We start from the raw sequence: 16,310 nt of genomic DNA on the forward strand, positions 1-16,310 counted from the left end.
TTTTCACCCGGTTGTTTGGGTATCATATGATCTAAAGAGGAATGTAGAAATCAGCCAGATTTATTATTCCTGTTTGAGTGAGAGTTTGCAAAGGCAAAGAGAGAACTGCTTACTGCTAGCTTGAGGAGGCATTTAAGGTATCGTTGAAGTAGCTGCTATGACTTTTCAGGGCACTAAACTGCCTTGTTACAGAGGGGAGCAGCCGCATTGCACACTTCAGAAGTGGTTTGTCATTTAGATTGAATTTTTATGAGTGCCCACAGGCACTTTTTCTCAGGGGTCTTTGCTTTCAGTGAGGTGGGGCGTTGTGGAGTTGTGGTTGACGCTGCAAAGAAAGGAATTCACATTAAATTCTGCAGGTAGGCGCAAACACCTGGGCGAGGTGTGTTCCCAAACTAATGTGCCACAAGTAACCAAAGGAAGCACGGCGCACTTGAACCCAGGTTACACGGGGCTTCTGACAAACATGGCCACTGGTAAAAGGCTCTTGTTGTGACTGTAAACAAAGGCTCTAATTCACCGTAATGGTTCTGTGGGTCCAATGCTCTGGGAGATGCAATGGCCAGTCTCAGTAGCTTAATTATCTTTCTAATTTGTATTAGCACCAGCTATCCTCTCAGGGATAATTATGTGTCTTGTGTGTGAGCAAGCTTAATGAGGTTAACTTAAGTCTTTACATGGAATAAGGGTTCATTCACCTTATAGAGCAAAGAGGCAAGGAAAAAGCTCCTGATTGCTGTGTTTTTCTCCTTTATAGATGAATACCATAAAGTCTTAGAAATCCCAGTAGAGTTCAGAGGTACTGTGAACTTATTCTCAGTGCTAACAACAGAGGAAGTTAGTTTGGCGTTCTGGTTGAGGGATGTTCAGCTGAATCAGTCGAGAGCGCTCTAGAATGGCTAAACCTTGTCCATCCTCACTGATTATAGATAAAAATCAAAGAGCATTCCTATCAGATTGGTATAACCTCACAATCATTCACTATGTTCCCTCTCCTCCCCCTCCAGTGACATTTTCAGGAAATCTCAGCACTTCCACCAGCCGAAACTCAGTGCGCACTGAAGGGAATCATGTTTAGCAGGTATTGATAAGGCTGATAAGAGCTCAGGCTTGCTCCTTGATATCATCTGAATTCCTAAAGTCCTGTGATCATACGCCTTTTCCCCTCTCGATTCATATGCTGTGCACCACCACTACAAAAGACTACATTTTTCCCTCTTATGACTGAGTGTAATCCACTGCTAAAGAGCCCTCATTTATTTGCTGTACCCCTCCCATTTTTGCTTGCTCAATACTTAGCTGTTTTTACTGCGGGTTGGGGAAGGAAACCATCTTATCTGTGACTAGGGGGATTTATTAGTGCAAAAAAAGATAATTGCTATTCATAGGCCACTGGGGGCTGATTTACAACCACTAATATTTAGGATTCCTAGAGCCGGTTTTCAGCTTTTTTATCTCCAGCCCTGCCTGCAGCGCAGAGGGGAGAGAGGTCGATGAGGGATGGACTGGGCAGAGCCTCCGCTCAGAGTAATTTGGATGAAGACTAATGTGTGAGGAAGTAGCCTGCATGAGAAGGCCTCATCCACGTAGGTCTGCCTGGAGCTGACAAACACCTGCGCTACCTAACCTGTAATGAGCCTGCAACTGAGATCTGTCTTATCCCCTTTTGGTCCACGGGAGCAATTCTAAGGCAACAAAAAATGTCAATAAAGTGGAAAAATCTGGAACGATATTACTTTAAAGTCTCTTTTATTATCTTTGAATACGTAAAAATATCTGGAATGACCACATTGTTCGCTTTCTGTTTTCCTTCTGGCCTTTTACCCACAGCACAGGGAAAACATAGCTTGTCCTCACAAGGGTCGTGCTTTGGTTACCTGTAACACAGGTAGCTTCTTTTTTCTTTTCTTTGCTTTTTTTTTTGTAGTTGCAGGCGAAACAGGAAATGAAGAGTTCTGGGTCTGTCTGTCCGTGCTGATCCTCCAGCTGACCGGGAGGCAGCGGGGGCTTCAGCGAGAGCACTCAGATGTGAGGTCACGGGTTCAAAGCCCAGGTGTTGTGCCTCACAGCAGGACGTTTCCCAGTTTAAACTGTGTAAATGATTTTAGAGAATGTAGAGGTTAACCAGAGATCAGCCTCTGGTGAGACTCCTTCTACAGTATCTGTCAAAGACGTCAGTTTGTAAACACTCTGATCTGGCTTCAGTGTGCTCACGCTAATGTGCTCTATTACTGCAAATCCAAATCACCACTTTAAGTAAATCTCACCTCTCTGTTTTGGTGAGCAAATTTGATTGTAGATAACTTCAGATAAGAATTAAACAATTATTAAATTTAGTTTTCAATTTGAAAACAGCGTATCTGTGCATGCAAGCTGTGATATTACAGCAGGAGAAATTTTTATGAAAAAAAAAAAAGGCGGCTGAAGAATCCCGAGTACATGCAGCAACTTCCTTTTGATTCCCATTTCATTGATTTAATTTCTCATCCTTAAGAGATGTCACTTTGTCTGAAAATGTATTCATCCTGCATATGCGACTCTTAATAACGCTAATCTTTTCGCCAGAGCAGAAATCTCATGGAGGGATAATCTGAGATAAATATAGTTAATTGAGGCCAGGTGAACTTTCTTTATCAGCAGCACAGTCAACCAATCTGAAGTAAATGTGATAATTAGAATGGAGATGTCTTCACCAGGAACAGCGCGTGGTCCTGTCCCGCAGCCATTTGCCTCAAATTATATCTGATTTCACAATACGTCAGAAATCTATAGCAAATTAGTTGGGCTGCGAATGCACTCATGTTTCCTATAGACATGCCTGAACGTGACAATCTGGAGGGAAGAAGGACAGCTTCTCCTCAACCACTCAGTCTACTGATCTTAAATAACACTGCACATCTTACAGTGCACCAAACAGCCCCCTCCCTGAGAGACAACAGGTCTAAATCAAGGGGAAAACGGGCTCACGTCTCCCCCCCTTCCGCTTGCTGGTGAGATATGAAAGAGTGCTCTCTTTGGCCATACATGCAGCCTATGCTCCACTGAGCCTGACCACCATTAACACCCCTGAGAAACTACGTCCTAATTACTCATTCAGCCCGACAGAATCTCCTTAATTACAAACTTCATTAGCCTGCAGGACTTTGTTTTTCTCTTGAAAAGGAGGGAGCAGGGGGACAGCTCAGGCCAAGGTGCAGTGGAGGCGAGGGGCTATGTGCTTTAGCACCTTATTCCTCCATGCATTTCTTTTTTCTTCTTCTTCTTCTTCTTTTTTTTCAAAGGAGATGTTAAGACCTCAGTCAGAGATCTAATTAGATTCATGGTGAGAATCAGACACCTTTTAACTAGCCTCTGGAGTCCCCCTAAAAGGACAGCGAGATCCAGGCTAAGAGAGGCACAGAGAATTAAATGAACCTACTCCTGCCTTTCATGTGTGAAGTGGTCTGATTTGCCATGTCCTCACCTCCAAATACAAAATAACCTGCAGCACTTACACACCCCGCTACCATTATACCTCACTCATAAACACATAGAACAGCCTGTGTGTGCGTGCGTGCTTGTATTAGAGGGGGACAAAAAGCTTCAACAAGACCAGGTGCTGTGGCTTTAGCTGTCGTTGTAATTGGACTTGAAAAGACATAGATTGCCATTTCCTCGTTTATATATTCCACACTCGGCGTTGCACCTGTTTATTCTGCCCGCTCGTCTGAGCTGCTGATGCGCACATCGCGTGGCTTCACAGTCAACCCGCCCCTCATTTCTGTGGGTTACATGCATTTAGAGCTCATATGTTCACACTGCATGCAATTATATGGTTGAAGGCGCTTTAGCCAGCAAGCGTTAGCACCAGTTAGAGTCAGGTGAAGCACAGAGCACTTCTCGGTTGCTGCTAATGCATAATGGAGTGCTGCACAACCGTCGAAGTTGGAGAGTTCCCAGCCAACGCTGGTCAGACTTCAAAGTCTCTCTGTGCTGCTGCCTGTGGAGAGGTAATTATTTCAACTTAAGCTTACGTAAACCGAGTTATGCTTGTTATTAATTAGAAGGTGGCTCTCACAAACTCCACTTGAGATGTTTAGACAGCATTCCTCTCCTTTCAATAAATAGCTAAGCTGTGCAGAGGAAGAACATTATGAGTGAATGGGAGTGAATGATCAGCAAGAGTAATTTAGGTCAGTTTCTCTGTGGAGGTGCTAAGTTGTTCATTGGCCCATAATAGGTGTCACAAACTGAATTACTGCCACCAATCATTTACACCGCCTGTCAAGCAAGGCTCCAGCTCTCCAAGCAGTCACGCTGAAACCTGCACTAAAAGCCTTTTCTTGTCTTTCTGCGTTGCTTAAACATGTCAGTGTTTAGATGTCAGACACTTCAGCACACTGTATTTTCTCCCCCTGCCGTAACACATTTGGAACACATGGCCCGCGCGGTTTTCCAGCAGGGAATTCGAGAACATCTGCCGCCATAGCAAAGACGTAACAAACATGAAGCTTCTCGTACTTTTTCCAGCCTCATCTTCTGTATATTACTTCCATGTTTGTGTGCATAATCTCAGCTGAAGTTGCAGCCCTCGGGCTCATGAGACAAAACCACTTCTTTTGTTAGGTGTTTGTGCTGAACATAACGATGTGTATTTAGCCACGACCGAGGACATTCAATTTCTCGAGACAAAGCCACAGACTGTTTTGTCGGACGGTATTTTTCCACGATGGAGCAGAGAACGCAGAGACACCCACTACCAAACCGCAAATGCATACTCGCTCATACAAGACACGCACACACAGTCCTCCACGGAAAATATTGTTTGTGAATATTAGTCATGTTTAAACCGACTTCAAGTGTCTGTTGCGCAGAGGGGGAGGTGGGCTATTATGACAGAACTGACCAGAGAGTTGGCACGGCGTCGCATTGATGCCACAAATGACTTCAGTGTTGTATGAGAAGCTAATGAGAGCTGGCGTAAGAGTTGGATCAGCATTCATGAAGACGTCGCGTGAAGCAGCTGAAACGTCATGAATTACCATGAATTACAGAGTGTCAAGAAACCCCTTCTGGTGTGTTATGAAAACTGCCTGTTGTAAATTAGAATAAAGTGGTCTGGTCAGTGTTGCTTGTCATTCTCCAGTTTTGACTGAGGGTAATTTGGAAAGGAGGGTAAAAGCTCCATATTCCAAACTAAAGCGTGAAAATGTGCAGAATGAGCTGGTAAATATTTTCAGTCTGGAGCCACACTTCTGTTTTTAACTCACACCAAATATGTCAACACACACACAAGCAGAAATGTCAAAACACTTCATAATGACCTTTTTTGTTAAATGGTAAATAGATAGTTAATTCAACAATTACAGGATTAATTATTTACTAATAACATAGGATAATTATTCCTGTTTACCAATCATTATTAAGGCAGTAATATAAATATAATTTATTCATGTGTAGAAAAAAAATAATTTTATTCAATCCAATTTTATTTATGGGACACCTAAAATTCGAGATATTAAAAAAGAAAGACCCTTCAACATTTTTTAAAATTATATGTAGTATAATGCATGGTGTCATAACTGATAAGAGAAATATTGTAGTAAAGCTTTCATTACTGATCGCTAAGCTTGTTCTAATTCTCAGGGCACCAAAATATTGTAGATTTGTCATAACTACTGGCATCACAGAGATACACAGTGATCAGTGAGATTATTCTCACTATATATATATATATATATATATATATATATATATAATTACTATATTTTTATTTTTTTCTTAAACAGGAAGTGACTAATTTGTGTCTGTTTAAGCAACAATATTTCAAAAAATACCAAGATGCTAGCATAAGTAAGCAGCCCCCCCTCACCGCCCCCCACCCCCGCCCCAAGCTCACATTCTTATAATTTACGCCACTGCCCACCTTACCTTCTTAGTTTTAAGTTATTTAATACAATTATTAAGAACATAAGCTTCGACTTTTAGAATAGCCATGTAAGTAATGTTTATAGTAGCGCTGCTGTGTGTTTACTAACTTCTATAAAGATTTATAAACATCATTTCCAGCTTTACAGTACCATCAACAAAATGTTCACGGATATGTTTGCAAAATTAAAAAAAAATATGCAGGTTATCGTTGCTTAAAGCTCAATTTATTGCTAGTTTTTATACATTGCCCACTTGTTTCACAAGCAAATTAATTATCTGGTAAAGGAAACATCAAAATAGCGCCACCGAAAAGTATTTCTTCTATATTAATGTTATCATATAGTTATTTGTGTTATGATCAACTATAGCTCAGGCTATAAAACAAATTAGAATAATAATTTTTCACCTTACCATAGGGTGGTCCAATGCAATAGTTTACAGTTCCACTTTGAAACTGTGCCATTTCTTTTTAGTGTTAACAAAACTATTTAAGGCTACAGTACCAGTAGTATTTACTGATATGTGCTTTACTTCAGGCTAATGTTTCTCTTGTTTGCCAACAGTCTATTTTAAAGCCACTTAATGAAAAATCCAAACATCTAAAGTTACATTTTAAATGTGTGTCATGGGCTCAGTTGACTCCTGCGTTGAAAAGGAATAAGGAAAAGCGATGCACCATCCGCTACCCAAGAGCATGCAACCCCCTGTCTGCAAAGACCACTAGTATTTTATTGCTGCTTCACTTCCCAGACACTAAACACTCCACTGCTGTCAGACTCAGCCCAAAGTAACTTGATATTTCATGTTTTTTGGGGGCCAGATTTTGCTCCCTCCCAGTCACCAAAAGGGGGAGACACAGCGAAGCTTTGAGGGGGCAGAAGAACAGGTGCCCACAATTTCACCTGTCTGCTCTGTAACCCATGCTCTGGGAGCTATGTTACACTTCAGCTCTAATTGTAGCCACATTTGCAGCGATTTCACAGGGATGAAGTAGCAGAGGGGAAGTGGACTCAAAAGTCCACTTTTAGAAGTGAGCTAATTTAATTGCATGTGACCATACCCTCACATGGAGCGACATAAAACACGGACAGAAGAACCAGCGGCTTACATAGACACACACACACACACACACACACACACACACACACACACACACACACACACACACACACACACACACACACACACACACACACACACAAGAGCAATGGAGCTTCAGCAAGCCATAGCACTACAGCCTGTTTATTCTAAAAGCAGGAGGTCATAAAATCAGGCAGTATTTTCAAAAGTACCTGCAAGCTGCATCCTGCAAACAGACAGAGCTGTGTCAGTGCTGATGATGTGGGAGGGGACTTGCAGGTCAAGAGACACAAAATAGTTCAGCAGGCACATGTGATATATTTAGTGAGGCCATTGTTTGTTTTATTTAGAGAGCGAATTGAGGATTTTCCAAACTGCAGCGCCCCTGAGGTATTTTATCAGGTGTACAGTCCGCCATGTGTTACACATTAGCGAGCTGAAGGGAATGCTGCTTGCAGATACAACCTATAAAATGTTTGGAGGTTGGAACTTCAGAGGACAAGGGGTCGACAATCGCTCTCTTCAGAGCTGGTGGTGGATATGTGGGAAACACTTATATGCAAATGAAACGGCCTCAAATTACAGCCCAAATTGCCCCTATATCGTTAGAGAAAATAAGCATTAGGAATCTCTGGCATTGCAGTTTGCCATAAGAATATTAATGCATGGAAAAATAGGTGTTTACTGCTGCAGCCAATTATAATAAGAAGAGTTTAAGGAAGACGGGGGAAAAAACAGCTAATAAAGTTTCTGAGGCCTTCCAAACTGAGCTGTGCCTGTGCAGTGTGGTTACTGAGGGGAGCACACAGATATGCTGGTGGTGTCTGCAAATGCAGGGCGCAAGGCATGATGGGACTGAGGCCTGACAGACGGGGAGGGCGGCCATTGTGCAGGTGGAAAAAAATAAAGTTTACTGTTTCTGAAATGCAATGAATATTTCATAGTGAAATAACCATTTGTCACATGTAGGTCATGTGACGAGCGTGTGTGTGTGGTGACCTCGGTGAACATGGGCAATGGAGCACCAAAACCCAGTGAGTGAAACTCTGCATGGGCCTGTCAGAGCAGCTTGTAATGTGCCACTTGGCTTTGTTCATCTATTAACAATCACATTTTGGTGCCAGGCTCTTAGTGTGTGTGTGTGTGTGTGTGTGTGTGTGTGTGTGTGTGTGTGTGTGTGTGTGTGTGTGTGTGTGTGTGTGTGTGTGTGTATACGATGTCGACCTGCCTTGAATACATTAACTCAAGTGTCTTTTTGTTTCTTTTTCTTTTCTTTTTAAAGAACAGTCAGCATATTTATATCTTACAGCTTTGGCATTTTTCCTTTTTTTTTTTAAACAATATGTTGATTTTTTTTTTCCAGTATAGGATCTCAAACGCTAACAAGTTCATTGTCATGTCAGGAAACGCAGCAGGCCGCTGTGATGCCTTTAGGAGCGCTTCGTGAGTGTCTGCGTGTTTAATCCTGCTCTTAAACGCCTCACCTCGTTCAAAATCTGAGCTGGAAATAACTTAAGGATAAAGGACGCGTTATTCACAAAGATCGCCACTTCTGCCCAGCTGTGTTCATGCCCCTGAAAGTCGGTAGACTAGTTAGTCCGAGTCAATAACCGCTGACTGTACCCGATGGCAAATTGGAAATTGCTGGGTTCGGAAAACATAATCATCCGAGCACATCGTGGCTGCAAACGCCACTCCTTCGTTATTAATAATAAAGAAAGAAACTGAATCCGAGGCGTGGATGTTTAATTTGTTATTATGTAAGCTATTTGAAGAGTGATCGTATGGTAATTGCTCATTAGTCTTGTATATTTATCGCTGCACCTTATGTCGAGGCCAGGGGAATTGTGCGGGGTTCATTCTCTCGTTTCAAGGATCAATTTCAGAGGCAATTTGTGAAACAGGACAGATCAAGTTAGGCCTGACGTTGGGTCTGTAACGGGGTCGGCCTACAGGTGCCACCTCACAGACATTCATTTTGCCCCCGACGAGATGCTCTTCGAAATGAAACTCCTCTGGCAGACGACGTGTTGACAAACTATCCAAATCCATCCTTTCAGAAGCCACTTCTTCCGACTTAAGAGATTCCAGCTCGATCAATTATTGACTTTGCGCGCTAATACCGAGCCTGTCCTCCGCTTATTCCCTCCCTCGGCCACTATTCACATTAGTGGTGTCAGCGGAGGTAATTATACCTACTAATTGCAGATTAAAGGTTTTGGGTCAGTGGGGTCACTTGATAGGACCGACTACTCTTTTCAGTGGTGGATAATCGTTTCACGTTGCGCGCTAAATGTTTGATGCAGCGGGAGCTCGTTTCCAAATTGTCCAAAATTTACGCAAGAACCAAATTGCGCGTGGACTTGTGATGATTTATGAGGGAGTTTAGCCCCCGGACCGAGAGGGGCAGTTTCAGTTTAGATAAGAGGGTCACCAAAGGTCCCCACAATTGGCCCTTAACGCACAGCACGAACGTCTGGGAGAAGGATCTAATACGTGAGGGCCCACTTCAACTCATAACGCGCGCACGCTGTTTGAGTTCTGTCCAAAGTAATTATATTCATGTGACCTTAGTTTCAAATTGCACCTGATCGTCCTCAAACAAATGCCAGGATCTGAAAAGAAGAGCGCCTTGAATTTCTCAGACGTGAAACACCTAAATATTACGGAAGCGGCATGCGCGCTTTTGTTAGGAAGATGTCTTTACCCAGACTGCTTTACAGAAAATAATCCCCCACTCCACCTCCGCCTACAGCTTTTTATTATTTTCATTTTCATTTTTTTATGTAGTAATATGCACTTTCAAAATAAAGAGTCTCTTTTAATTTTATTTAACAAATTAAAATACAATACACCCACTGGAAGCTTTTAATTTGGTGAAGAAGATTTTTGGATATTGTAGCTTAAAAAAAACAAAACGTAATTTCAAAAATAAGATCAAAAATTATTTCCATGCACTAGCTTCTTTTAAGAGAGAGGGGTTGAAATCAAACGCATTTAAATTAATCAAATTGTGCCAGGCTCTAATGAGAAGCCTGTCCTGTCTCCTGTGTGTCCATGCAGACGCACACGAGGAGGGGGTGTATGTGTGGTGGGGGGGGGAGTGCGCCAAATTTGTTTGCGGCGGATCAAGGCTCACCGCCTCCACTGCACTTTCTTTATCTTAATTCCAACTTGAAAAGATATAATTATCTAGTTTGAACAGGACTGCTATCAAATCCTTCTTTATAGGCAGGGTAGGGAAAAGCTCGAGTGGATTGTGAAGCTCTGAGCCGCTCGGTGTTGCCCGAGATAGGAGTAATGAAGTTGTGGAGTCCGGAGATACAAAGGGCATTAACCTCATTAGCATGAAACCTTTTCTTCTAACTATTGTGGGACCCTTTCAGTCCTCTAATCCCCCCTATTTCAAAGCTGGGTTTGTAATAAAGCTTTTAGGGGTTTTTTTCTCCAAAGCTAATGGTATTCTCTATAGATTTTTATTGCTGTTATAATCTATGGGCCGATTAAGAATTCCCTATATGCCATGTCCCCCCTCCTTCCTAACCCAAACCACAAAAACACCACTTTTTACTTTATGAAACAATTAAACAAACACGTGCACCTCCGCGAGAAACACCGAAGTTAGGTTTGCTGTGCTGTTCGCGAGGAAACAAACAAAAACCATCATAATCTAGTTTCAGTTTGTTAAGATTTCTTTCTGCTTTCGTGGTTTTGTTGTTTGGTTTGTTTGTGTTTAAATGAGAAATCGTTTCCTGCATCTCTTTCTCTTTTTTAATGCGCCCACGGACTCCAAAAAAGAAGTCCTGTAATGTTTCCGCTCGGTCCAAAGCAGCAGCTTGCAGCACGATTGGAGCCTAAAAGACAAGATTTTAAACAAAGATCCCATTTTTTGCGGCACATTGCAACCTTCCCTTATCGCGTCGTGAGGGGTAGTCAGATTGTACTAAATTATGTCCAACCAAGCCCCCCTTGGATCCGTGGATTAAGAGATTAAAGTGGACCACTGGGCAATGCATCCCCTTTCCCCCCTCATATTACTCGCATGATAATTGCCCAAACTGATTTGCACTTTCACAAAAGCTTGTAGGGACTCTTTGTAGCCGGAGCGGAGCAGACGCTGCAGCTCCTGGAGGAAAAAAAATGCTTTCTATGTCAGACTGAGAAACAAATGCAGGGCTGAGGAAAACAAATTACATGCTGCAGAATTTTTCCTCTCTTTGTTTTTTAAATCATCCTATAAACGCCACATCAGCGCGCCTCGCTGTGCGCTAAATGATTGCGCATTTCCAAAAAAAGAAAAAAGAAAAAAAAAACCTTAAGGTTGCTTTCCGTAATAAAAAGCCTATACTTTTACTGCGCGCGACATATTGATAAAACTTTATTGACAAAATATTGACAATTACATACTTCTTGGAAGTATACTTTGTGTTAAAATTGTAGCAAACTTAACACAAACACAAAAAGTATTTACATTCTGTAAAAGCGGGTTTAACAGAAACATTAACTTTTTTTAGCATTTCTGTACATGGAATAACGCTCAGTGCTTTTTTATTTTTGCTCTCTCTCCTGTCTTTGCTCAATTCTTGCTTTTTAGTCCTTCATTGCAACTTTCACTGGAGGGTCAAGTCCTGACAGAAGCCTGTGTGGGGGCCACAGCGACACATTGGTAAAGCTTTAGGTTAAAGGAATGTCCTGATACCTTCCCTTTAAGTACTTTGTCTGTGGTCTGATTCACTTATTTTTTATTTTTTTTATAGAAAGATGTCATTTTTTCATCGAAATTCCACTTTTCTTTCCTTAAAAAAAATTAAAAATAAACACCATAACGCAGCACCGCTACTTCATATGTTTTCACAATCACTTTTACACGAGAATCATTAATTAAAGACTGCACACATTGTAAAAAGGAAGAAGCACGACATCTCTCTGTTTGAAAATAGAGTTAGAAACAAAACTGATTATTCCTCTTTTTTGTTGTTATTGTTTCTGTTTTTCCTTGGTTTGCGAAAACTCGTCAAATTAAAAACAGCTACCAGGAAAAAAAGAAGAAAAAAAACTAGACCATGCATTTCAAGTTTTACAAAAAAAAAAAAGCAGTTTGGTGTTTTGGTATATCTTACGTGGAAACGATTTTTTTTTTTGTTTAAAAAAATAAGAGGAGGAAAAAATAATAATAAAAGCCTTCTGAAGTGCAAACGTCCAATGTGAGTTGGAGAAAAATATAATTAGGTGTTGGTTGTAGGTGGGGGAGGGTGGGGGAAGGGGGGTAGTAGTGGTGGTTGGTGCGAGAAAGGGTTCAGGTAGGTGGACTGACACACTGTCGGTCACATTTCCCTGGGTCACTCGGACTGACAGACCCGCGTGGTGACAGCAGTGTCAGTCGGGCTTGTCTCACCCTCAGCTGCCGGTCTCCGGAGATCTGAAATGTGACATTGGCTTTGTACCCTCTCACTTGTCTCTACACGGCATCCTGTATCCATGTCCTCCTTCATTCAGGCGCATAGTCTTTATTTTAATCGTCCGAAGTGACATCAATTTCCTCCGGGCTCGCCTGTTTAGTCGCCAGTCTCCACCGGTTTATGTGATGCGATCCTTTCTTCTTCTGCTGAGACTCCGAGCCCTCCTCTTCCAACTTCTGTCTCTTGAACTTCGTCCGTCGGTTCTGAAACCACACTTTTACCTGCATAGAGAAGGGGGGGGGGGGGGGGGACCAGAAAAACCCGTATCAGTTTCACGAGATAAACCGCGATTGGCCAGTGCGTAAAACTAAGCGTGAATAGGATAGCATGGCTAAAAACAAGCAGAGAGTTCAGCAGAAATAACAATACTTTTTTAAAAAGGCAAAATGTGACCTGCACCTAAGGAAACAGCCGCCAGGATAAACAAACATCAATTATAGTTCCAGTACAGCACGAATACATGCCATTAAAAATCATGTCATTGTTAATTACTCCAATTATTCTTATTAACTCACATAAAAAAGAGCGACTTCCGCCTTAAAAAGGTCAAACACCAATTCTATTAACAATATAACAGGACAGAGTCTTTTCCACATCACGCCTTAAAATTATCGGGAGGGAAAAAGGAAAATGAGACAAGGAGCTGTGACACAAATAGAATATTTTAATAAATAAGGTTCACTACTGTTTTAATGCGCGCAGAAACTTTGACGCCATACCCAAAGTAGGTCAGAAATGTATTTAATTTTTTTAGATTTTTTAAAACAAAAATGTCAGCATGTGGATGTCAAGAGAAATAAATGTCTCTGAGGCACGTTTAACATATATGTCCACACGCTCCTCTAAGTGGATTTGTTAATAATCGGTACCGTGGGGGGAATTAACAACATCTAAATCGATAAATTATCTGTTCCTGTTTTGTCGCTGTGCAGCCCTTTCAGCTCTTTAATGGTGACCGAGGTGCGTTTAATAAGCCTTCAGTGGGCTAATTGAAGTAGGTGACGGTTCATTTCTCCCTTCAGCTCCTCCAAAAGGCCCCGCCGTATAAAGGACACACAGCGGACAAAAGACAGCAGGCTGATGGGCTCAAACAGCATCTTAAATATGGCAGGGGGAATTCACTGAACCCGCCTCGCTCTTTGTATCTCCTACCCTATAAAATGGTTAACTGGTTAATTTGCCCTCCATTTTGAAAAGGCAACATTCTCTCCCCCCACCCCCCACCCCAAAACAAAGTAATTCAACCCCCTCCTGGAATGAGGTTAGGCCTACACAATGACGATCGACTGGCTCCAGCAGAAAGCCTCTGTCTTCAAATGACAACGTGGAAACGGTGTGCCACCTGATAATTTCGCGTTATTGTTTGGCAAATGATAAGCAAATGATAACACCCCGCTTTAGTGCCGCGCGTAAATACGCACACGTTTTACAGGCCTGATTGAAGGCTCCATGACGCACGGTACCACGTTAAAAAAAACCAAACACATAAAAAGTAACACACCGTCCTCCAGGACAAGCACCACGACACAGTCAGCTTCTATAATAATCAATAATAATCTCTCGAATTACTGTAAAATGAAAGTGGGGATTTCCTAAAAGCCAAAAACACGACACGACGCGCTGAGAAGCAGCACTGAAACAAAAAACACACACACAACGTGAGAGCAGGTGAGTGGAGAGAGAGAGGGCGGAATGTCGAGTAAAATCCAGTGCTTCTTACCTGAGTTTCTGTGAGGCTAAGGCTGTGGGCGAGCTGCTTTCTTTCTGCTCCCACCACATAATGGTTTTTCTCGAACGCGTGTTCGAGCCGCAGGAGTTGCGAAGGTGAAAACGCTGTCCGGATTCTTTTGGGCTTTCTGGCCAGCGCGTTGTGCAAAAGGAAGCTCTCTGGACTCGTTTCATTACCTGGAAGCGAGCAGAAAGTGAGGATCCTCAGTGACGTATTCAAATATATATGTATATTTTATAAGATGTTAACTATTCCATAAGAAACAACAGGCCTGGGCGCAGCTAGAGGACTGCAGTCTCCTGAGGGACTATAAAAGAGGACGATAATAAAGTCCAAAAAGAAGCTGGACATTAGTCAATAAAAAGCCACACGCCGTATTTATGAAAGTGTGTGTGTGTGTGTTTAAATTAATCATTACTGAAGGTTTCTTCTTTTAATATCTGTCAGTCCTTCCGTGTGAAGAGAAGAGGGAAACAAATAAAGCAGACGTATAATCCTGGACTTAATTAAATTAGCTTTTTGTGAACAAACTGTAAATCGACAACACACAAAACCAGCTTAGAAATTAAACTGAAAATACATTCCAGTAAAATAAAAAATAAAAATAGCGCTGTCACTTGCAGGAAAAACAAACCAAATCAAACAAATAAAAATAATATTCAGTAATAATATTATTAATAATAACGATCACATAAAAATACCACAAATATAGCACCCGAAATCAACAATAGAAAAGTTCTCAGGCCAAACCAACTTAAACAATAAATTTACAATTTACTCATATTTTGTCTGATGTCAGGTTCAGAAATTTAGAAACAGCATAATCATATAATTACACGTTTAGCTCAAATAAAAATGTATTTATTTCTTTTAAAAAACAAAACTAAAAAAACTAAAAAACAAAAAACCTGCTGTAACAGGTTTAAACCGCAGACTAGCGAAATGCTTTCATTGCGTTTCTGGATATAGATCATGCGCTATATATAACCTGCAGACTACCGGTGTACAAACATGTCAGAATTTCAATTCGTAAAAAAACAACAACCCGTTAACACATACTCCAAAGCTGCAGGCGTCCTCACAAGCCCAGCCATAAATATTTCTTTGTTACAGATTATTTTTCTTTGTCCAAAATCGAAGAAATTCGTTACGAGGTCATTTCTTTTTACAGCTGCGACACCTTTAGAAACTACTTTTGGCACTTAACGACGCTTCACTTTAAAACTGTTCTGCTACAGCTACAAATATATATTTACATTTTTTACACCACCTTGCTCTCAGCTTAACACAGTCTAAAAAAACTAAAAAAACAAAAATGAAATAATAACAGAAAAGAAAATGCTACAGCCCGTAGTTGTTCGTGCGTAAAACTCATCCAAAGTCGAATACTTTGACAACTTACCTTGAAACCTGTGACCCAAGTACCTATATCTGTGTAATAACCAGGGGTAGAAAGTTGAGGGGTCTCTTTGCTGGCTGGCAAAAAGCGGGTGCGGACTGTGTGAGGATGAAAGCGGGTGAGCGGCCAGAGCGTGCGGCGGGGCCACCGGATGTACTGGAACGGTAGAGTTTGGCGGATGAGAGACCGCCTCGGCAAAAACCAAGTCCGGGTTAGAGTAGACGCCCCTGCCGCCGGAGTGAAAGCCGTTCAGAAATGGGTTCATCTGGCCGGAGTTTGCATAGCTGAGAGCCGCTGGCCTGATGGGCTCCTCGGAGCGGGACGCCGGTATCGGATTATCCTTCGCCACTAAAGACTCTATAGTAAAACACCTCTTGGGTGTAGGTTGAAACATGGTCTGATAGTCCAGATTCCCCAGTTTAGGTTAAAGTTGTCGTAGGCGCTCTTGCTTGAAAAATACTCCACACCCAAGGAAAAAAAGGGGAAAGTTTCTGCGCAGTAAACAAGTTGGGAAAGGGCGGCGGGCAGTGTCGAAGAAGCCAAAAAATAAAAAGTGCTCGGCTACTCCCAGACTAATCCATGGATGTGATCGTTTTCCTCGCCGGCTTCGTGCAGGCAGATTTGTTAGTTCATGAGCCTAATTAGCGCTGCAGCCCCATAAACAGCTTCCTCTGAAGGCTGTAATGGCATGGTGATTGGTCGCTGCCGCTGCTGCTCGCCTTAAGGTGGAGAA

General features: G+C 41.9%; 1 protein-coding gene across 1 annotated transcript; it reads right to left on the minus strand.

The window, feature by feature from the left end:
* Window positions 1–11,350: 11,350 nt before the first annotated feature.
* On the minus strand, window positions 11,351–16,310 carry emx2 (empty spiracles homeobox 2). Its single transcript, XM_004559611.3, has 3 exons — window positions 15,581–16,310; window positions 14,170–14,354; window positions 11,351–12,670 (listed from the first exon to the last, which is right to left on the minus strand). The coding sequence occupies exons 1-3, from the start codon at window positions 15,969–15,971 to the stop codon at window positions 12,503–12,505; spliced, it is 744 nt and encodes a 247-aa protein (XP_004559668.1). The 5' UTR covers window positions 15,972–16,310; the 3' UTR covers window positions 11,351–12,502.

Source organism: Maylandia zebra, linkage group LG13 (genome assembly GCF_041146795.1).
Source record: "Maylandia zebra isolate NMK-2024a linkage group LG13, Mzebra_GT3a, whole genome shotgun sequence".
NCBI classification, from domain to species: Eukaryota; Metazoa; Chordata; class Actinopteri; order Cichliformes; family Cichlidae; genus Maylandia; species Maylandia zebra.

Bases quoted from the DNA above. Each gene is read 5' to 3' on its own strand.
- emx2 (XM_004559611.3), bottom strand. From the start codon at position 15,971: ATGTTTCAACCTACACCCAAGAGGTGTTTTACTATAGAGTCTTTAGTG. The intron at 14,355-15,580 runs GTAAGTTGTCAA...GCTCGCTTCCAG, and splicing joins CTTGGGTCACAGGTTTCAAG to GTAATGAAACGAGTCCAGAG. The intron at 12,671-14,169 runs GTAAGAAGCACT...TTCTCTATGCAG, and splicing joins TTAGCCTCACAGAAACTCAG to GTAAAAGTGTGGTTTCAGAA.